At 40.9% G+C, this 23,921-nt stretch overlaps 1 protein-coding gene across 2 annotated transcripts in view; it reads left to right on the top strand.

The window, feature by feature from the left end:
• Positions 1-23,921, top strand: part of Sort1 (sortilin 1) — a gene marked incomplete in the record, with an annotated part of 93,329 nt that overhangs the window by 53,055 nt on the left and 16,353 nt on the right. For both annotated transcript variants that reach the window (XM_013516444.1, XM_013516443.1), the window contains 9 exon segments: positions 6,201-6,303; positions 6,805-6,969; positions 9,911-9,984; positions 12,782-12,831; positions 13,649-13,779; positions 16,691-16,835; positions 17,896-18,051; positions 20,146-20,252; positions 23,696-23,798. In XM_013516444.1, coding sequence (XP_013371898.1) covers positions 6,201-6,303; positions 6,805-6,969; positions 9,911-9,984; positions 12,782-12,831; positions 13,649-13,779; positions 16,691-16,835; positions 17,896-18,051; positions 20,146-20,252; positions 23,696-23,798 — 1,034 coding nt within the window.

Here is a 23,921-nt window from a genome sequence, read left to right as displayed (position 1 = left end):
AGGCGCTTTTGCCACTGAGCTAAATCCCCAGCCCCTTCTCTAAATTTCTTGTAGAATTCAGCAGTGAATCCATCAGGGCCTGGGCTTTTCTTTGTGAGTAGTTTTTTAACTATATCTTCAATTTTATTGATTGATATTGGTTTAAAATTTTTATATCTTCATGATTCAGCTTTGGTAATTCATATGTATCTAAAAATCTGTCCATTTCTTCTGCATTTACCATCTTATTAGAATACAAGTTTTCAGAGTAGATGTAGATGATCTTCTGGATTTATGCAGGGTCCATTGTGATTTGACCCTTTTCATTCCTAATTGCGTGGATTTTGATCTTTTCTTTGCTTTTTTTTTTATAAGGTTGGATAAGGGCTTGTTGATTTTATTTAATCTTTCAAACCCAGCCCTTTGATTCATTGATTCTTTGTACTGTTTTCTTAGTCTCCAATGCATTAATTTCTGAGAGCTCTGACCTTTATAATTTCTTCCCCAATACAAACTTTTGGCTTACCCTGCTCTTCTTTCTCTAGAAGTTTGAGGTTCACCATTAAGTTATTTGCATTGCTCTGTTTTCATGATATGGGTATTCATTGCTATATAAATTTCTCTCTTAGGACTGCTTTCATTGTGTCCCATAAGTTCTGGTATGTTGTATTGTCATTATCATTTAATTGTAGAAATTGTCTAATTTCTTCTGTAATTTCATCTGTGACCCATTGGTTATTCAAAAGGGTGTTACTTAATTTCCATGTGTTTATGAAGTTCTGATGGTTTCTTTTGCCATTGATCTCCATTTTCATTACACTATGATCTGATAATATGTGTGAGATGATTTCAATTCCTTTGCATTTACTTAAATATGGTCTGTGAGCTAGTATGTGATCTGTTTTGGAGAACATCCCATGTGCAGCTGAGAATAATGTATATTTTGATGTTCTGTGGTGGAACACTCTGTAGACATCTATTAAGTCCATTTGTTCAAAAGTTTGGTTCAGTTCTAATATTTCATTGTTGATTTTTTGCCTCATTGATCTTTTTGTGACAGTGGGTATTAAGATCCTCCAATACAATTGTATTAGTATTTATTTGACTATTTTCTCTAAAATTTGTTTTATATAGTTGGGTGCACTGGTATTTGTTGCATATATATTTATGATTATTATCACTTCCTCTTGGGTTTTTCCCTTTACCAGGATGTAGTGACCTTCTTTATCTCCCTCAATCAGTCTTGGCTTGAAATTCACTTTGTTTGCAAATAGAATAGCTACCCCTGCCTTTTTCTGGGTTCCTATCACATAGAGTATTGTTTTCCATCCTTTGACTTTCAGTCTATGAATTTCTTTTTGAATTAAATGTGTTTCTTGTATGCTGCATATTGTTGGATCTTGCTTCTTGATCCATTCTGCCAGTCTGTGTCTTTTGATTGGTGAAGTGAGACCATTAACATTGATGGTTATAAGTGATATGAATTGACTTACCCTTGTCATGTCATTTTCCTGTTGTTGGCTCCCCACTTTTTTCCCTCCCTCTGTTTGTTTGCCTTGCCTGGTGGATTCTTTCTGTCTGGATTCATGGACTTGTAGTCCTCTTTATCTCTTTCTAGAATGTCCTTCAAAACATTTTGGAGTGCTGGTTTAGTGGTCATAAATTTCCTCAGATGTTCTTTGTCATGGAATATCTTATTTCTCATAGTTTTGAAAGATAGTTTTGTAGGGTACATCAATCTGGGTTGAAGGTTGTTTTCCTTTAGAACTTGAAATGCTTCACTTGAAGCCCTTCTGGACTTGAGAGTTTGTGCTGAAAAGTCAGCTACGAGTCTGATGGGCTTTCCTTTATAGGTGGTTTGTTTCTTTTCCCTAACAGCTTCTAAGATTCTATTCTTGTGTTGAATTTTTAGAATCTCAGTATGCCTGGCTATAGTTTTGTTTTGTTTTTTTATCATGACTAACTAGAGTTCTATATGCCTCACTTAACTGTATGTCAAATTCTTTTTCCCTACCAGAGAAGTTTTCTGCCATGATGCCTGTGAACAGGTTTTTTATATCATTTGTGCTATCTCCTGTTTTTTCATTTACTCCAATCAATCTTAAGTTATTCTTCTTTGCCTTATCTAGTAGCTGCTGGATTGGTTTCTCATGGTCCCTTGCTATTTTTAAGAAATCTTTCTTTTTATGATGGATAACCACAAGCCTGTCTTCTATATCTGAGATCCTGTCCTCACATTGGCTTAACTTGCTGCAAATACTTTCAATGGAATTTTTATTTTCTTGGATATCTGCTTGAATCTGCCTTATGGATTCTATTTCTTTCCTATGCTGAGCATTCATGGCTTCCATAATTTTCTTTTCTTTTTTTTTTTCTTTTTTTTTCGGTACTGGGGATCAAACTCAAAACCTCGAGCTTGCCAGGCAGGCACTTATGCCACTGAGCTATATCCCCAGCCTTCCATAATTTTCTTAAGCTCCTCTATTTTTTTTTTTTTTTTTTTTTTTAATCTGCTCTAGAGTCACTAAGCCTGGTTTTCATTATGGACACCATCTCTGCAGTTATCTGAAAAATTATTTCTGATTTGATTTTTTTCTAGGACCTCATTCAAATGCTTTGTTACCATTCAGAGAAGCCAGGTGGGAGGCTCTCAGATTGTCCCACCTCATTTTCTCTTGGGTTTGCCTTTGGTGAACTGGATGTCTGGGCATGCATCTTTTTATGTGTTTTCTCATTTTCTTTTCTTTTTTGTGGTTTAATTCCTGAGGTGATGCTTGTAAATTGCCTATGATGGGTTGCTTTATTGCTAGTATTTAGAACTCAGGAAATGACTACTTCTCCAAGGTATCTTCCAGGTGTAACTGGTTTTTGGATTTTGAGTCTGTTGCAAGATCCTACATCGTCAGTTTGCTGGGGATGAGAAGTTTCTGCCTGTTTGTCCCAGCCCCTGGTTCTTTGGTACTGTGCCACAGTATTTTCTGTGACCCATAGTCAATCTCAGTCTTGGAATACCAGGAAGAATAGCTGTTTAGAACACTTGTGTCACTTTTGGCTAAAGTGGTACCATCAGCAATAACAGAATCAATCACAGCCTAAAAAATGACAAACTAAGGTAACCATTAATTTGCCACCTTTAACTGTATGAACTAGATTTGTGGTTATTGTTTTTTTTTGTTGTTTTTTTTTTTTTTTTTGGTTTTTCTCCGGTACCGGGAACCAAACTCATGACCTTGCGCTTGCCAGGCAGGCGCTTTTGCCGCTGAGCTAAATCCCCAGCCCCCTATTTGTGGTTATTGTTACACAACCAAATCTAAAACAGACCAAAAAATTATATGCAGTGTATAAGCCCTTAATATGTCCATTTTACACTCAGGGTTTAAAATTTTAAAAGGGCTAGAGAAAAAAATAGAAAGGTAGAAGAAGAGATTAGAAATAAGGCTGGAGGACAAAGGGGGAATCACGTTAACTTTGGGAAACTGGTGCAGATGACTGGAGGGAAAAAGAGGAGATAAAAAGAAGAACAGAACAAGAATCACAAAGAGGCTAGAAACCACATATAAAAACAAGGTCAAACAATGAAGGAGAAAAAAATAAAACAACTACAACAAAACACAAGGGAGAGGAAAAAAAAGTCCCACTTCCAGGTATGTCTCTGCTGTCATTGGTAGACAATATGTGGAGACAGAGTCCCAATCCATTCCAGTCTATCCCAGCAAGCCAGTAATAGCTTTTTGGTGAGGTAGTGGATAATCTCAACAATCCTGTACCTTCTGGCCGAAACCAAACTTCTTCAGCCTGCAGCCATCAGCACACTTTCTGTGGGCCTGAGCTCAGCTGGCAGCCCCTAAATAGAGCCAGCAGACACTGAATTCTGAGCTCAGCCAACCTCTCTCCAAGATGGCTCCCGGCCCCAGTCACTCTCTTGCATGGCACAACTGAGCCCTCAGCACTCACTCTCAGCTAGTGCAGTACTTCACATCTGCTGCTCCCCTCCATTGCTGCATCTCTCCGTGGAGGTCTCTGTGTTTGCCAGCAGTCGCTGGGCGTCCACAGGTTGGAACCACTCGTCTCGTGTAGTCCTGTCTCAGAGAGAAGGAGCTGCCAATGACCTCCATGCTTCAGATCCTTCCTGGGTCCAGTGGACCCACTTCCCTCCTTCCTGTCTGCCTCACATTGCTGTATTCCAGTGTCTGGATGGCAACTCTCAGAGAGGCTCTTTCTCGGCTGCTTACCACTCTGCCATCTTGGTGCCTCCTTCAAAGACTTATTTCTAAAGCATATGACTTCAATTGTTAGCTTATCATTTGACTACTATTTATGATTCCACTAATTGTTATAGGGAGTTTGAAAAGTAGGTATAGTTTTCAAGATGTTTTATTTCCTCTTCGTAATGTGTGTCATGTGTATGCTCATGGAAAAATAAAGTTATGTTTAGACAAAGTCCCATGTTAAAATGCTGTATCTCTCTAGGACAAAAACAGCCTTGAAACAATCCTACTTAACTCCCAGCAGGTGATGCAAGTCCATTTTCTCCATGTATTTAACTGGCTAAAATACCAGTTGATTTTTTGTTTTACTCATGTTGCTTTTTCTGAAGGGCAGGGATATGTTTTTTGTGCCAAGTTCTTAAAAAGCAAGCAGGCTTGCCAACAGGTTTGTTGAGTTCCCTGGGGATGTCATGAAGGAGGGGAGATTTGTAAACCAGTGATAATCAAGCTGCTGCAACCCCCTTGGAAGACGTGTGTGCCCTGCAGAACTGGGAATTGATGCACATCTTTTGCTGGCTGTCAGGAAGATAAGAACTAATCTTGTATTCCAAAGCCAAAGATAAGCAATATAGGAATCTGTTGGGTGGTGCCCAGACCCTGTTTTATTTATCTAGAAAATTTCTCTGTGCTTGTGCTAAGGGAGGGGAGGAGTCATCTTAAAGACGTGTAATGTGCTTTGGCGTACTCTTAGGGACCTGTACAGAAAGGCACCAACATGTCCCCCCTGTCTCCAGCTTCTTCTTAGCTCATCTGTCTTCCCAGATCACGAACTCTGCCGAGAGAGAGAGAGAGAGAGAGAGAGAGAGAGAGAGAGAGAGAGAGAGAGAGAGAGAGGAAAAACATAGGTTATAAGCAAAAAAACTAATGGTGAGGACAAATAGTTGAAAGTGGTCTCTAGTTTAGGGGTGAGAATTAAGAGAACTGGGCTGTGGTTTCAGTTCTGTCTTTAATTAACTACTTGGCTTTTGATAAGATTTCTGCCCTTGCAGACATAAGGGAGTTTGGAAAAGATACTCTCTTCTGTTCCTTGCATCTCTCATGTTTTATCATTCTCCATTCTCTGTTGAAGCTACTACCAAAACTTGTGTGATCTTTTTAAGTCATAAATTCTATCAGTGAAGTCCCCTGAAGGTTGTGTTTATCACTGGGTAACTACTGCAGTGCACAGTGGTCTTCATGGATGGATACTTAAATTTAATACATATTAAGATTTAGCATTCTGTGTCATGTGTGGGGGGAGGACAGGGAAAGAAAGGGGAAGTAAAAAGTATTAAGATGTGTTAAGTACATGTACCAGCTCCCCACAATGAATATACGATAAACATGCCTAGTAAAAATTTTAAAAATAAAAATGTTTAAAAAGGGCAATATGTAGCAATAATCCTGTCAAGAGCAGATAGCTGCTGCTATTTATTATTTCTCAAAATCTAAACATGGATTAAAATACTTCTCAAAGATATTGTTGGAATGAACTTTTGAGAAAAGTTTTGAGAAACCAAGAGCTGAGGTTGGTAGTTGTATTTTATGTGCTACATACATTAAAAACTTGTGCCAGTAGGAAAAATTCAAGACACTTTTTATTTAACATACAGCTTTATCATAAGTATGGTGGATTAATGGATTAGTGAGGAAGCCTTTGACTTCACTTAGTGGAGCTCTCCACTCAAGCTGGCTTGAGTTTTATCTCATTGGTTCAACCTAGTCACTTCTCTTTCCTGAGCCGGTGACCCACACTAATGAGGCCTTCACTGGAAAACATCATGAAAAGGGAAGTAGAGGGGGCTGGGGATTTAGCTCAGCGGCAAAGCGCCTGCCTGGCAAGCGCAAGGTCGTGAGTTCGGTTCCCGGTACCGGAGAAAAACCAAAAAAAAAAAGGGAAGTAGAAGCTGAGTGGGAATCTAGTATCCATGACTACTGCACTCTAAATTTGCCTCTTTTTTTTCTTCCCTTCAGTGAAGATTATGGAAAAAACTTTAAGGATATTACAAATCTCATCAATAACACCTTCATTCGTACTGAATTTGGCATGGCAATTGGTCCCGAGAATTCTGGAAAGGTGAGGCTGCTACATGTGGGAAGCTGGTGTTCAGTGGCACATGCAGGGCTGCTGGGTGTTAATCTTGAATTAACCGGTTGTGCACAGTATTCTATTTTAGTTCATAGTATTGCTGGATTTGAAAATTAAATGTAGTTTATTTAATACTGATCCCAAAAGAATGGAATTCAGCACACAGATTTCCATTTTTTGGTCTCTGGCCGAAATGTACCAAAACCCTTCATACTTATGAGACAGTTGTTTAGCGCCACAATATGTAGTCCCTGTGATAACATTTAAATCTTCTGGGAGAATGACCAGGCTCAAAACTGCAAGTTTGATGCATAGCTTAATTCAGGTTGATACATTTTGATAAGACTGAGATTTGAGGAGTAGAATGAAGCAACTAATCAGTATTTGTAACTGTTCTTACTTTGGGAACTAAAATTTTCATGACTAATATCTGGTAAAAATGGTGCAAGAGCTTTCTGTGCTAAATCTGACATTTCCTTTCTTGATCAGGTGATATTAACAGCAGAGGTATCTGGGGGAAGTCATGGAGGAAGAATCTTCAGGTCGTCAGATTTTGCAAAGAACTTTGTGCAGACAGATCTCCCTTTCCATCCTCTGACTCAGATGATGTATAGCCCTCAGAATTCTGATTACCTTTTAGCTCTCAGCACTGAAGTAAGTCTCGTTGAGGAATTTGCTTTACTTACTTATAGTCTCAAAATGTATTGTCTTAAAAGGATTCTGTAGAGAATGCTTTTATGTTGGCCTTCTTTCTAGTCTCCTTACACATGAAGCATATTTTTTTCATTGTTTTCCCATTTGGTAAAGGCTACAATTTCTGTATGCTCTCTTTTCCAGGTAAGTGTGATGTGTAGTCATCGTAGTTATTTATGTGAATAAATGTGTGCTATTGGAGTAAGGAGATAGAAAATAGTTGAAAGTAATCATTTGAGGGATAAGTATAAATTGTCAAATTCCTGATATTGTTGTTATTCCTTTCCCATGGCCAAACCATCTTTATTTTTTCTTTCCTTTGAATTCCTCAGTATATAAACCATACTGATTTCTGTATTAGATATCCAAAATCTCTGCACTTCTTACCACATTCCTGTACCTTCCCCAGAAACCCGTGTCCCTACCAAACCATCCTGCCTCTCTAAAAGTTCCTCAAGGAGCACATTTGTTTTTTCTTTCCTGGAGGACGGGTCTCCTGTCATGGAGTTAGGGGCCCAAAGTGGCCGAATGGTCACTGTGATGGTCACAATTACCCTTTAGATTTATGCGGCTTTTCTCTTCAAGCTTCTTAGTATGGTCTGCTGAGCAGCAGCAGCAAATAGAAACACCTGAGAAGCTAGTTAAACTGAAATTTCCCAGGTCTCAATTCAAATATAACGAATTAGTCACTTGTGTGTAGAGCAGCTGTGTTTTTAACAAGCTCCCCAGGTGGGGCTGTGCTCTAAAATTTGAAAGCCATTGTGTAGCCTGTACTGGGGACAGAAACAAAACCATCAGCTGTGGACCAGTTAGGCTAAGCAAGTGTGTCTTGCCGGCGGGGAGGTGAAGGCATGGGAAGAAAGGTCTGGGTGCTGGACCTTCTGTGGGAAGATGTTTGAGCAGAGGTGTGGCTGGGGGGCACTACAGCAGAGTCCTTATGCTTAGCCAGTGGAGAACGGAAAAAGGAAAATAGCTTGCAGTGGCCTGGGGGCGGGGCCGCATGCTGACAGGTAGTATTCAGGTCTTAGAAAAATTAGCCTGTAGCAGTTTGAGCTGAAGGCCCTGCAAAAGGGAGCCAGGAGACCTCCACTGAAATGGACAAAACCATACATCTCCCCTTCAACCACCTCATTGCTATTACCAAGTGGGTTAAGTTTGAGAATGGACAGGCACAATCTGCTCTTCTGCCTGAAAATGTCTTCCAATTAAGGGTAGATTTTAAATATAAATAATTGGGATGGACAAGATGGACCAATTTAGACTGAAGTATAAATAAGTGATAACAGACCCTCTCTGGTGCTTGTACGTAGAACTAGGTAAATTAAAAGTGGTGGGATAAGGGATATTACCGAGCAGAGGAAGTTAAAGGAGAATGGCGGGTGAGAATGGGTGAACACTGAGGGGTAATGCTGCCTAAATTGGTCCCATTGAATTTCAGCCGTACCTTGATCTCTCAGTTCCGTCTCCATAATTCCGAGCTTAGTGAGTGCATATCGCCAATGTAACTGACATGGTTCGGTCTTCATGTTATTAAGCCAGCTGCATTTCAGAGTATGCAAAAGTATTCAGTCCCTCCTTTGGGACATTCCACTTGCTTGGTTCTGTGACATCATTCACTTTGTTTATTCTGCCTTCCTGGCCATTCCTTCTTGGTTTCTTAAACTCCTTTTGATTTGCCCTTAATGTGGCCCACGCTCATTTCACTCTGGTCAGTCTCCTCCACTCTTTGTTTGTAGATTCTCAAATCCTTATCTCTAGCCCTGACTTCCTGTAAGGCATGAAATTGCTTATCTTGCTGCTCATGGTTATTATGTCTAACTTGGTGCCCCATAGATACTTCAGACTCAATCCAAAACTCAGCCTCTTTCCTCTCTTCTGTCAGCCATGCTCTTCTTCCCTGAACCCTAACTCTAGTTGATGCATTATGTGTCATACCCCAGTGCAAACCAACAGAGGTTGAGACACGCATGCATGTGCATACACACACAGCCCACCCGTCCTGCTCCACAATAGAAAAGTCACCCAGTCGTACTGTAGCTTGTTAATCCTTGCTGATCCTATTCCTCAAAGCCCCAGTCCAGGACTTCATTAACTCTTACTGAACTAATAACATGGCACTTATTTGCTGCTTATCCTAGTTAGAACTCTTTGAAATATATATTTCCTATTCTTATACAAGTATACCAACTAAAAAATTAAAACTCTGTCATTGTCCTTTTTGTACCACTTTCCTGAGTATGCCTTTTATATGGTAAAAACCAGACTCCTCAGCCTGGCCTTGAAGGAAAGCTTTCCACCTTACCTTCTCCCAAGCGTTAACTGCACACTTTCTCACCTTGGAACTTGTGCTCCATTAATGTATAATGGGTTTTATTTTCTTGCAGACACTATAGTATTTTATCACCTCCCTACCTTTGCTAGTACTAGCCTTTCTTTGTAGCACCTCGTCTCCTGCTTACCTTCTTTTGGTTACACTGCTCGTCATCTCAGGGTCAGTGCAGCTGTCTTCTTCAGGATGCAAAAGACTTCCTCTCCCTATGTCTACACTAGACTTTTTCCGTAACATGGTGTTGAACTTCCTTCTCATCTGTGGCCCTTGTTAAACTGTGAGGTCCTTGAGAGCAGGGAGCGTGTCTTATTCATCATTGTATGCCCAGTGCAACATCTGATATGGTACCTGGCACATAGTGGGCACTTTATATACATTTGTTATTCCAAACTTCAAAGGTCCTGAATGGGCCCAAATAAACCATGTGTGTGTCTGTGGAGTTCAGGCAGCTCTGATGGAACCTCAGTGTGTGTTTTTACAGTCCTGAATGATTGAATATGAATTATTAAAGGTCAAACAAGCAGCTGCACAGGATAAAGCTGGAATTTTGATAAGTCATTTATAATCTTTCAGAATGGCCTGTGGGTGTCCAAGAATTTTGGGGGAAAATGGGAAGAAATCCACAAAGCAGTATGTTTGGCCAAATGGTGAGTAACAGAAGACTCCATCTGTGCAGAGCCCTAAACCTTTCCTTATAGTACTGCCAAAAGTCACATGAATAAATATTGAGCACATACTGTGTGCCAAGTACTTGCTCTTCAGGGTGCCATAAGGGATATAAGAGAGGAGTCTGACACAGATCTTGACCTAGAGGTACTTCTACTTACGCTAGAAAAGAAGGCTTGATCTCAGTAAATGTTAGAGTACAGCAAAGGCGTCTGACTGAGTGCTGCTGCCTGAAGAAGATTTATTCTCTGTGTCTGGTGACATCAGTCAGCACATAATAAAATACAGCTTTAATTTGAGGACTTAAATATGTCTGTGCACCAAGACTTACACTCCTTTGTCTAGTACTCCATTTCAGTTATGTAGGCAGAGTGAGGAATCAGGAAGAAAACTGAAAGAGCTTCTAGATTGCCAGAGTCGCACTGTCCATACACGGAAACTCACTTCTCTGGACAGGATGCCCTGCCTGTCAGGTGCCTGCTTGAAGATGATGGTGTGGAGGGAGCTCTGACTTGTGAGTCTGGTCACCTTGGTTCTAACCTGGTTGTGCTGCTAGTCACTAGCGTAACCTCTCTGGGCTTTAGTTTTTCTTTCTGTGGTTTGGGGGCTATAAGGAGGCGGTGGTTGAACAAAAATTAACAGCCTTCATACCTCCAAAATTCTTATTAGGCTCAGACCCTTGCTCAGGGTCTTCTTTTTTTTTTTCCACTAATGGGACAAATTTGTTAATCTGATTTCCAGTTTATAGCAGATTTCGCCAGAGATCTATTCTATGGCTGCTAGCGACAAACACATAACAGCGCTAGAATTGCAGCGTGAGAGTTAGAAAAAGGGAGAAAAATTATAAAAGAACAGACAGAAACAGCATATAAAATCACTGAGTTCTAGAAAAAAGTGAAACATTTTCAAATGGTGTCTAATTTTGTATCCTATACAAGGTGTTTTACTTTCATGATACTATCTTACTTTGGCCTAGATATATAACTGCGGTACCACCAACGCTTTACTCACCCACAAGTATGACCAAGTATGAAATCACTTAGTGTTAGATAAAAAAAGGAAACATACTTCAGTAACTTCTAATGGGAACACTGTATGGTGCTTTGATATGATCAGTGTTCATAATGATGACCTGTAAACCTAAGAGTTTCATGTGCTCAACTTGGGAAATCAGGAAATACATAATATAGGTTTGAACTGTATCTGTCAAAATTAATTAAAATATTAAATATGTTACTTAAATAAGTTGGGTATTTTCCAGAAATGCTCATTAAATGAAGTTTTCATAATATCCCTGTGGTACACTTGCCATATCTTCTTTCTTTTTATGTATTTTCATGAAGTATATTTGTACCATGAAGAGCTTATCAGCAAGGAAGTAATTTTTAAGGTAACTAAGTTAACAAATCATTTCACTCCTGGTGGACCTAAAATATGTAGGATGTGTTTAAGTAAGACTATAATAATTTTGATTATTAAAGTTCACCTCTAAAAATGAAAGTTATTTTCAAATGGTGCTTTATTTTGCATCCTATACAAGGCTTTTTACTTTTATAATACTACATTATTTTACACTAAATATAATTGATCAGTGGTAACTCTGCTCACCTTTTAGATCTTTGATTTTTAGGAATTTAGAACCTAAAGTACTGAAAGAACATGTTCAAACTCAGCACCTAAGCACTCTCAGAATCTGAATCTTGTTCTCTGAAAACTCCCTTTCCTGGTTACATTTTAAATAATTCAACTTCTGCCTAGTTGTCTACTTGATATGAAAGAACTAAATTATTTGGGTGATTCAAAGCATTAAGCTATCTTCTGAGGTGAAATAACAAAGAATAAATATTAGGGCCTGACCTGAAGAAGCCAGTGCCTGTGGTAGGAGAGATAGGTTGCACACTATGCAAAAATAACTAAATGGGAGGCCAGTGAATGTCAAGTGGCTAGTATAGAAAGGGAACGCTAACCAGGCATGGTGGTGCACACTTGTAATCCCAGCACTTAGGAGGCTGAGGCAGGAGGATCGTTGCAAGTTTGAAACCACCCAGGGCTACAAAGTGAGCTCAAGGCCAGCCTGAACTGCACAGAAAGACCCTGTCTCAAAAAGGCCAAAAAAAAAAAAAAAAAAATCACCAAAAGGGACTGCTGCATAACAGGATTTCTCAGCCTGATCACTAACAACATATTGGGCTGCGTAACTTGTTATTGAAGGAGCTGTTCTGGACATTGTAAGATGTTTAGCAGCATCCCTGGCTTGTACCCACGGGATGCTATTAATGATTCCTGACTGCCCCAGTTGTGACAATTAGAAATGTCTCCAAACATTGCCAAGTGTCCCCTGGAAGAATCACCCCTGCTTGAGAAGCCACTGTTCTAGAAGTTTGCAGCACAAAAGCTTCATTAGAATGACCAGTGAAAGCTTCACAAGAAAGCTAGATTTTAAGCTGGAACCAGAAAACTATGAGAGTACAGTTTGGTTACATGGGAGAAAAGTGTTTTGGGGGAAGCAGTACAATACACAGGCAGATTTGGAGACCAGTGTGACCTGTTGAAAAGGTCATGTAACGAAGCAGTGGACTGTAGAAGATGCATGGGATCAGGCTGTGGGAGCTTGACTGATAGGCCATGGGAGAATCAGGTGCATAGCTCCTGAGAAGGCTGTGTCAGCTGGCACCAATGCATGAGGCTTGTTAGACATCCCAGGGGCTTTGTGACCAATATTGACACGTTCTGTAGTAGTCTTAAAGCATTCTTTTCCCTGTCCTTACCTCTTTGTAGGGGATCAGAAAATACCATCTTCTTTACCACCTATGTGAATGGCTCCTGCAGTAAGTATATTTTAGTTCCAGAAAAGATTATTGTGCTGTTCTTTCGTGGTGCATTGTTCTGGGTCATGCAGGGTAGAAACAAAAGATCTCTTCTTCTCCTGAACTAAAGATACCTGTTAATGATTTTTGAAATTTTGAAAGGACAACTGCATTACTTACTACACAGTGTCCAGACTCAATAAAAATATAGGCTATTCAGGGAGGCAGTATACTTAATCTTAGCAATATATTTATATAAAGCAAATATTAGACTAATTATGAATTTAAAAGTATGATGATTTCTGCAAGAGCATCAATGATGTTTGTGTTGGTTGGAACCATGGGATTCCCAGTCTGTGGCACAATTTCAAAGCAAAATCTTTCATTATTCATTCAGTAAATGTCTGAATATTTGCTATATGCTAAACACTGTTCTAAAGGTAGAAAAAACAAAATACCCAAGGCCTGTGCCCATGGAGCATAAATTCCAGTAAGAGTGTTTGATAACAAACAAGGAAGTGAAAACTCAAACAAGATGATTTAAAATAGAATAAGATAATTTTAAGGTGTACTATGAAGAAAGTTATATTCTGTGGTTGTGCTATTTTATGCAACACTATATTGGAATTAAGAGAACTCTATATTTCCATCCAAAATAAAATCTCACTTTTGTAAACTAAAACCCAAATGTCAATTCCCTGTATCTGATGCCCTATTGATCAGTATACAAAGGATTAAAACTGTGTTTGCTATAAAATGAAGAGTAATTGTAAAGCAACTGTTTTGAACTAGATTCATCAATAAATGAAATTTTAATTAATATTTTGTCTTGTTTAAGAAGCTGACCTTGGAGCCCTGGAATTATGGAGAACTTCAGACTTAGGGAAAACCTTCAAAACCATTGGTGTGAAAATCTACTCATTTGGTCTTGGAGGACGTTTCCTTTTTGCCTCTGTGATGGCTGATAAGGTAAGTAGTAGTTGCTTTGCTTTGGGGTCTCGTATCTCTGTAAATGTGCCTTGTAGATATCCCTTTTACTGCTTTATACTGACAGTTCCTTGTCTTTTTGCAGTATTCACTATCCTTGCAAGGTTTGCGGTGATTCTTTTTACTGAGGCTCATTGACCTCGTGGGTTACTCTGTCCTGTAGCCTTGTCACCGTGTGAAATCTGGTTTTGGATTTTGGATTTGGAGACCCAGAGTTTGGGCTTGACTCTGTAGATATCTGAAAAAAAAAAAAAAAAAAAACAGTCTCTGTGCAGTATCCAATAAAAGTAATAAAAATAAACATGTGTAACACAAGTTGACTACTATATACTTGCTACTATTCTAGGTCCCTGAAATACAGCAGTGAATAAAATAGATAAATTTCCTGCTTGCAAGGCTTATTTTCAAATGGGGAATAAATACTGAGTAAGTAAGTGTAAGAGGTAATAATTAAAGCTGTGAAGCAATCTAAAGCAGTGGGAGGAAACAAAGTGATAGAAACTGAGGCAGGGTAATTAGAAAGGTCGGGTAGGTGGGCTCTCAGGGACCTGCGTGGAATGAGAGCATGACCATGCGGACATCCAGCAGGGCAACTGGGTGAGGAACAGCCAGCACACAGACAGACACCGTGGCTGGAGCGTGTACCTCTGTTGAAGAAAAGGGGAGAAGGGCAGTGTGGCTGGAGCACAGGGGAGAATGTTCCTGGGTGAACCAGACTGGGAGCCAGCAGCCAGATCATGCAAGGCCTTTCCCGGTCACAATAAAGATGTTGGATTTTACTCTTTATGTGTCGATGAGCTGTGAAAGGGTTGTGAGCAGGGTGTGATGTGGTTTGGCTTGCCTTTCAGTAGAATATGCACAGAGTAGCAGTTGGGAGGCTACTGCCGCTGCAGAAAGAGAAGGAGGGAGGGAGGGAAGGAGGGAAAGAGAGAGATGGTGGGTGGGAGCAGCTGTTAACAGTGGATGAGGGGAGAAGTAGTGAGATTGTAGATACATTTTCAAATATATTGCTAATAGGACTTGCTGACAGATTAAATGTGCACTGTGAGCTGAGCATAGTGGCACACGCCTGTAATCCCAGCACTCAAGAGGCTGAGGCAGGAGTATCAGGGGTTCGAGGCCTGCCTAAACTGCTTAGCAAGACCGTCTCAAAAAAAAAACAAAAAAAAAAAAGACAAAAAACAGTGCACTGTGAGACAGTAAGTGAAAGGATAACGTTAGAGTCTTTGGCCTGAGCTGTTCAATGGTTGGGATTGCCATTTTCTGAGATGGCAAAGACTGCGAGATGAGTAGATTCGTGAAAGAAAAAGCTAGAATTTCAAACTGGGTATGAGGTGTCTACAGGACATCTAGGAGGATGTGTCGAGTAAGCATGTGAGTGTATGAATCTCACAAAGTTAGATGGTAGTTAAAGCCAGGAGACTAGATGGTTTCTTCAGGAGCAGTGAGCAGGTAGAGGAGAGATGAGAGGGTTGGGGGAGCCCTGAAGCACCACAGCACTGAAAGTTGGAAAGGGAAGAATCTGGGAAAGACTGGAAAGGGAGGGAGCAGTGAGGTAAAGGCAAATCAGGCCAGCGTGGTACCACAGAGGACAAGGGAAGACAGTGTTTCAGGAGGAGGAAGTGATCCGCTTTAGTAAACTCAAGCAAGATGTGGAGTTAGATGAGTTTTGAGAATTGCCTGTGGGAGTCGGCAAAGCAAGGTTGTTGGTGACCTTAACAAAAGCAGTGTCACTGGAGGAGCGAGGTTAAAAGACTGAGTGCGGGTTTTGGAAGAGAACTGGAGATGAAGAAGTCGCACAGTAAGGACAGACAAGCCAAGCAGTTTTGTAATAATCCTCCCAACACCCTGTGAGCTAATACTTAAATATTAGGTTTGTAAGTGAGCACGTTGAGTGACTTGCTTGGGGTCACCCAGTGGTGACACCTAGTGCCCTGGTGGAAATCCGACTGTCAGATTCCAGAGGTAGCCTCCTGAGACTCCTGTGCTGCTATCTGTTAAAAAAAAATTTCTGCCAAGTGTTTTTGAATTCTAGTTTCTATCTCTAACAGTGAGAATAAAATACACAGCAATGAGGCATCTCACTAAAAGTTAAGTAAATAAATATCACTGAATTTTAAAGAGTATTTAACCTAAAGAAGCCAGAGATTAATTCTCATGCGCTGCTAACCGTATGTGGTAGCTCTTTTAAACTAGCTATCAATCCAGGTGCGGTGGCACATACCTGTAGTTGAGAAGGATTGTCAGTTTGAGGCCAGCCTGGGCTGTGTGGCGAGGTTGAAGTAGTAAGACCCTGTCTCAGAAACAGAAACTGTATATCAGAGAGTGGGCTTTAATTGCCTTTGTAATATACCCTACTGCCAACCAAATACTCCCTCATCATTTCCGTGCAGTACTGCCAGACTCTTCCTTGGCCTGTTCCCAGCCCGTGCAGGCTGCCCTCATCTTGGCTGTTCTGTGAGCTCCTCAAAGATGTGTCACATCTCCTCTGTGATGGCTCAAGCGTGGATTTCATCTCTGCTTTCTAATTCATTTAATTATTTAATTCTTTGGGTTATGCCAGGACTGTCTGAAAGGGACCAAACTTCTATTCAGCCGTCATCATTTTGAGAATTACCTGAGTAAGTATATGCTAATAACTGTAAAGCTAAGCTAATGATGGTCCCATCAGATCCTTAGCTCTCCTGAAGGAGATGGGATATCAGAGATTTGGAGCATCATCAGAATGAATAAATCGAAGAGAAAGCCAAGACAGCTTTATTTCTAGTAGAATGGGTTGTTCCATAACCTGGAAGGAATTAGAAATTGCTTTGATACTGTGACCTTTCTTGCAGTTGTACCCACTGGGGAGATGAATAGAAATTTTAAGATAGATGTTGGCCTATTTTTCTAGGATACAACAAGAAGGATCCACGTGTCCACAGATCAAGGGGACACATGGAGCATGGCCCAGCTTCCTTCTGTGGGACAGGAACAGTTCTATTCTATTCTGGCAGCTAATGACGACATGGTGTTCATGCATGTAGATGAACCTGGAGGTAAGAGTCTTTTAGCCTTTGAATGCGTAGAGATTTAAGCTTTAAACTTTCCTTTTTATATGTCAACTTTTCCTTTCACTTCTGGAGATTTATTAGCACCCTATTGATCCTAAGATAATATGTTGCTACTTTAGTTTTTAGTCTTGCTTTGTAGTTCAGGCTGGCCGTGAACTGACTGTGTTGTCCAGGCTGGCCTTGAACTCATGGCAGTCTTCCTGCCTCAGCGTCCCAAGTACTGGGATTACAGGCATGTGCCACCATGCCTGGCTGTGTTAACTCTTTAAAAGGGCCACTCTTTTTGATGGTTGCTATGGTTTATGAGTTCTAGAACAAGTGTTCTAGAAGTGAGCTGTTCAGAATAGTCTACAGTATTGGCAGGACTGCGATTGATTTGCTGTTATCAGGTAAGTAAAGGAATTCAGAGCATTTAGAAACTCAGCCATTTCACAAAGTAATTTTATATCTGTTGAATCTAATGATAATACATTGAGGGCATATATTTTGTTTATCTTTTCTATTTCATTTTTCTAGTGATTATTTTTAAGTCTCTAATTTACTGTTACATTTTAGATATACATAAGGATCACATTCACCATAGAGACATTATACCTGTACATGATGTATTTTAATTCTTTTATGATAATTATATTTTATAAAAGAATCAATTTATGACATCTTAGAAATTTTAAATTTGAACCGTCACCACAGATAGTTTAGAAACATTATTCTAGAGTATAAGGATCTAGAAATGTGTAAAATATAACTCTAAATATAATGCCTCTGCCAGCAAAATATATCTGGGAAGAGCTTTTCTGTGGCATCTGAGTAACTCATTCCATATACAGCATTTCCCACGTTTCAGACAGTAAGCAGGGTGCTAGAGCCAAAGTTGGACATAAAGGTCTTGGATATCAGACCTTGATGAACTCCTAGGACTGGGTCTCCATCATGGAGACAGCTGTTTGGGTAAATGATTTGGCCCAGTCAGTCGTGCATAGCTAGACTGTTGTTTGTCCCTGTTCCTTACTAAGACTTAGGGTTGTTTATTTACCCGCTTCAGACACCGGATTTGGCACAATCTTTACCTCCGATGATCGAGGCATTGTCTATTCCAAGTCTTTGGACCGACACCTCTACACTACCACAGGTGGAGAAACGGACTTTACCAATGTAACCTCCCTGCGCGGGGTCTACATAACCAGCATGCTCTCAGAAGGTGAGTCCTGCTGCAGCTGTCCTGCCCTGCCTAGCTCAGTGTTAGGACTGGTGGCCTTCGGGGGGCCTGATGGTTCTGTACTCCCGTAATGTACTTGCCTAGCCAACTAGCCCACCTGTGTATATTCTGGCTCCCTATTTTACAGAAGTTACGGTAACTAGACCTAGGAGAGAGCAAAGCAACAGCAAGTAGAAAGAAAAATGTTTTAAAGTCAGTGTTGCTTAGTTTGTTATTCTTCCATATTGGGAGGTTTAGGCCAACAGGAATGAGCTTGAAATTGAACTACTTCCCTTCTTAGGGCGTAGCAGTAACCAACCAAGATTCTTCTAGAGTTCTGCTCTCTGGCTCTGTAGGGCTTACCTTTACTAGGGCACAGATGTGCAAATAAACAAAGAGTCTGATTGATTGATTGGAGGTAGGATTTCGATTTTGTTTTATAAACTCCTTTCAGTGGCCTACAAGGTACTGCATGACATTGGATCCCCATTTCTTCCCCGACTTCACCTCCAACACTTCTGTCTTTCATTTGCTCTGCACCACTCACAGTAACTCCCTTCCAGTCCTAAACACATCAGGCACACACTCGGTTACAGATTTGCACTGCCGCTTCTCCCTGTATCCTTGGGTATCTGCAAGGCTGAGCACTTTTTCTTCAAGCCTTTGCTCATGTGTTCCTTTCTGAATGAGACCTGCCCTGACTATTTATTTTGAATTCCAATCTTCCTTCCTCCTCGCACACATACTCCCAGTCCACCTTTAGCTGTGCAGGTGCTTTTCCATATAACCTATTTCCTGACATGCTATCTAATTTACTCATTTACTCTGTGTAGTGCTTGTCTCACCCTACCGGTATATGTATTTCACCAGATTATTTTTCTTTTGTTCACTAGAATATTCCTAAAGGTTTACAATAGTTTTCACTTGTTGAGCACTTAGTAAATGTTCGTTGAATCAATGAATTTTCCTTCACTTGCTTTCCTAGTTGGTATTCCTTGGATGGCTCAAAGTATATTAAATATAAACCTACAATAGTTTTATCACTGAAAATAGAGAATTGAGGAAGTTGAACATAAGGGGGAAAAATGAAGTGTAAGAATAATGGGATATGGGTAGTGGAGAGACGACAATAGGAATTATTAGTCCAGCACACATATTCAGACTTTGAGCTGGGCATAGTGGTGTACTATTAGTCCAGCACTTGGGAGGCTGAAGCAGGTGGATTGCAGCAAGTCCCAGGCTAGCCTGGACTACATACTGATTTCAAAACCAGTCCAAGTTACACAGCATGACCCTGTCTCAAAAAACAAAAAAAGGTCTGAGTCCTAAGACCTTGTCTTGACCTTGTCCAAGTAGAGATGAGGATGCTTTACCATGCTAGGTTTTTCTTCTAAGTCATCAGACAAAGAAGGAGAATGGACCATTGGCCTGTTCATATGAGTCAGGAGTTAAAGTGTATGATCCTCTTTCATTTACTATAACAAAATACCTAAAGCAGTCAGTTTACAAAAGAGAAGAGGTTTATTTTGGCTCACAGTTTGAATGATTTCAGTCCACAGTCAGTTGTCCCCACTCTTCTGAGTCTGTTGGAGCACATCAAGGCAGGAACATGTCAGGGAGAAAGCCCCTTCACCTTACAGAGAGGAAAAAGAAGGGACCAGGGTCTCAGTGCCCCTGTCAAGGGCCCCCCCAGTGACATAACTTCTTCCCACTAGTCCCGGCCTCTTAAAGGTGCCTCCACCTGTTAACAATGGCACAGGCTGGTGACCACCCTTTAAGACATGGGCCTCAGGGGGAATTTAAGATAAACTCTACACTGTAAGATCAGCTCTTTTTCTAGTAGTATCAGCCCCAAATGATTTTGGGGGTTCATTCAGTCCTGCTCAGGTAATAAGCCTTTCAAAGGTCTCACATTTAAAGGGCTGCTCAGTTATTTATTTAACATCACTGTGCCATTTTTGCAAGGCATTAAAAGCTTGTGGGACTCCAGGGTTTGAATGGTGTTCTCTGGTCTCAGGAGCAAGTTTTACGGTGACAAACTGACTGTAACTGGTGCTTCCAGTGTATCAGACTGGTGGTCATTCTCTTCCCATTCAGATAATTCTATCCAGACAATGATCACTTTTGACCAAGGAGGAAGGTGGAAGCACCTGCGGAAGCCTGAAAACAGCGAGTGTGATGCTACCGCCAAAAACAAGAACGAGGTTTGTGTGCGCCAGTGTTGGGTGTGCATCCAGAAAAGCAGCTACACCAGGCTTCTGAGTCGTTAAGTTCACACTAGATTAGGACCCACAGTTTCAGGTGGAAAGTTTGAAAATAAAAGTAATGAAATTAACTTAGAAGTAGAAACTGTCAAGAAAGATGAAGATATTGTGGATCATCTTTTAAAGAACAGAACCAGTGGCTAGCAGTTTGTTTTACTCACCTGTGGAATGAACACAGAATGGGCAGATGTGCTAATGGGGGTCAGCATGGCAGTGATGAGGCTTTAGGAATCCCAAGCCAGCAAGCAGCCATTCATAAACACCACAGAGGGGCTGGGGATTTAGCTCAGCGGCAAAAGCTCCTGCCTGGCAAGCGCAAGGTCGTGAGTTCGGTTCCCGGTACCGGAGAAAAACAAAAAAAAAAACAAACAAACAAACATAAACACCACAGAGACATGCTGGACAGAAAAAATGAAAGAGTGTTGGCCTTGCTTTGCCTCCACCTGGTGACACAGCCGGTGAGCCGGGTCCCGGGAAAGCAGGGGAAGCCCTCTGAGGACAGACCTGGAGGTAGAAACAAAAGTGCCACTGTAGGAGACCCCGAATCTCAGGAGTGACAGGCCTGGACAGGCAAGAGAGAAGAAGCAGCTTTTTATCTGGCTCGTAGCAGAATCGTAGAGGAGCTTAGGGCACGCTGGCTGTTTTCTTCAAAACAGCGGTACTGGGGGCTGCTGACCTCTCAGAGCACCTGCGGTGCTGTGCACCTGCTTTCCAGACTTCCCAGTCTCTGTGTGAGAGCCGCGGCCGCTGTGAGGTAAAGTATTCCTGCACTGCTGCCGGCAGACTCCCTTCCTCCTCCCTGTAAGCGCTGAGTGCCTCTGCTTCTCGTCTCTCTCCCCATCGCTCTGCTGCGGCCTTGCCCTCCTCCTCCCCTCCTCACCTTCAGCCAAAGTAGGTCCGGTGGCCTCTTCATTGGCCTTGCCACCTTGCTCCCTTCCCTCTTCCCAGCATTCTTCATGGTTCTCCTTTGCCCGGGAACAGTCTGTGTCCTGGACCTGGTGAACGCAGATTCTCTCCTGTCAGGCTCACTCTGCCTTTTCACTGTTCGTACCAGTTGTATCTCTGACCTGCACACTGCATATGTCTTACCTCTGTGACCTTCTTCGTAGTGTCTCTGGTGGAAGTTGTGCCTGTCTCCCTGAACCCTGGTTAATTAGGATCCATGGAAATCCTAACCCTCCTCAGTCCCCATCAGTTAGAACTAATCATTCTTTTGTTTTGTTTTGTTTTGTTTGTTTTTTCCCCGGTACCGGGAATCAAACTCACGACCTTGTGCTTGCCAGGCGGGTGCTGTGCCGCTGAGCTAAATCCCCAGCCCCCTAACCATTCTTCATGAGTAGTTCGCTTGAAACTCTTTTTTTATATTCTAGTAAACTATGCACAACATGCTACTGGTCCTTACCATGTTAACCATTTGGGACCTCTTAAAGTACTGACTTTCATTCTGCTTTATCAACTACTTCCTGACATTTATTTCTTTTCTTCTCCACTTTTTTTCTTACTGAAGTATTGTTGATAAATAAAAGTGCTATATATGTTCAGTATACACTGTGATGTTTGGTTGTATGTACACATTGTAAAATGACTACCACAGCCAAACTAATGAATACACTCATTACCCCCACAGTGACCTTTCTATTGTCCGTGTGTGCATGATCAGAACATTTAGGATCCACTCCTTTCGTGAGATTCAAATTGCCATGTGGTGTGATTGACCACTGTCACCATGCTGCACATTAGCTCACCAGAAGTTGCTCATCTTGCATAACTGAAACTTTGTGCCCTTTGGCCGATATTGCCCATTCTTCCTCTGTCTTCCTAATCCCTGGCAGCCGCCATTTTAGTCTCTGCGTGTGTGAGTTCCACTTCTTCAGATTCCATATGTAAATGAAGTCATATCCTCTGTGTTTCTGTGCCTGGCTTATTTTACTTAACAGGATGTCTTCCAGCTTCATCCACGTCGTTGTAAATGGCAAGATTTTCTTTCGTAAGGCTGAACAATATTCCATTGTATAGACAGACCACATTTTAAACATTCATTCCTCAAATGACACAGTGTGGTTCTGTATGTTGGCTATTATGAATAATGCTGGAATGAACAGGGAAGTGTACATGTCTCAAAATTCTGATTTCTTTTCTTCTGGATGCACACCCAAAAGTGAGATTGGTAGTTTTTCTGCATCTTTAATTTTTTGTTTTTGTTGGGGGGTTTTGTTGTTTGATTTGGTTTTTTGAGACAGGGCCTCACTATGTAGTGCAGGCTGGTCTTGAACTCATAGCAGTCCTGCTTCTGCCACCTGAATGCTGGGATTACAGGCATGAGCCACCACATCTGGCTATAGCTTTAATTTTTTTAAGGAAGCTCCATATTCCTTTGCATATGACTGTAACAATTTGCATTTCTATCTACACAGTACAAGGGTTCCCCTTTTTCCACATCCTTACTAACATTTATTTGTTTGTCGTATTGATAATGGCCATTCTAACAGTTATGAGAAGATATCTCACTGTGTTTTTATATGCTTTTTCATAATGATTAGTGATATTGAATATTTTTTCATACACTTGTTGTCTGTTTCTGTGTCTTTTCAAATAGCTATTTATGCCCTTTGCTATTTTTTCCTTTGCCTGTTGTTTAAAATGGTGTTGTTTTCTTGTTATTGAGTTGTTTGTATATTAACCCCTGTCAGATGTGTAGTGTTCAAGTATTCCCTCCCACTCTTTGTGTTACTGTTTGACTCTTTTAAATGTTTCCTTTGCTTTAGAACTACTTTAGTTTGAAGTAACCCCCAAAAAGATAGTTGTGAAAGATATTTCTATACCTGTGTACATAGAGCAGCATTACTCATAATGGGGAAAAGGTAGGGAAGCTCAAGTACCCAGCAACAGGTGAAAGGGCTGGTAAAATGCGATGTACATACACAGGAGCATCATTGTCTTCAAAGGAAGAAAAGTCTGACATACGCTGCTGTACAGATGAACCTTTATAACATTATGCTAAGAAAAATGAGCCAGTCACGAAAAGGTAAATGCTGTATGACTTCAGTATATGAAGTACCTGGAATAATCAAAAGCAAAGGTAGAAGGCAGAACAGCAGTTGCCAGAGTTTCAGGGAACAAGTGGGGAGTTGTTGCTTAAAGGGTGGTGGTTTCAGTTTTGCAAGATGCACAAGTTCTGCAGATTGGTTGCACAAAGGTGGGAATACACCTACACTCCTGAACTGTATGTGTAAGAAGTTAAGACGGTAAATTTTACAAAATATGTATTTGGCCACAGTTTTTGTTAAAAGATGCCTCTGAGGTGTGTATTAAGTTTAAGGCTTTATTAGACAGCTCTGTGAGATGAATAAGGACATTGTTGTACCTTTGGTTTCTTTTCACAGTGCAGCCTTCATATTCATGCTTCCTACAGCATCTCCCAGAAACTAAACGTTCCGATGGCGCCACTCTCGGAGCCTAATGCTGTGGGCATAGTCATCGCTCATGGTAAGGAGCCCTTCCTCTTACCACCATGAGTAGAGTAGCTGAGTACACTGAGACTCAACCAAAGCCTTCGAACCTTATTAAAAACAGTACAGAAACCCCCTACAGAAGATTTTTGTATTTCTG

This window comes from Chinchilla lanigera, unplaced genomic scaffold, assembly GCF_000276665.1.
Source record: "Chinchilla lanigera isolate Chin_1 unplaced genomic scaffold, ChiLan1.0 scaffold00034, whole genome shotgun sequence".
Classification (NCBI taxonomy): domain Eukaryota; kingdom Metazoa; phylum Chordata; class Mammalia; order Rodentia; family Chinchillidae; genus Chinchilla; species Chinchilla lanigera.
Note: the sequence above shows the minus strand (reverse complement) of the source record. Positions and strands in the feature narration are given on the sequence as shown.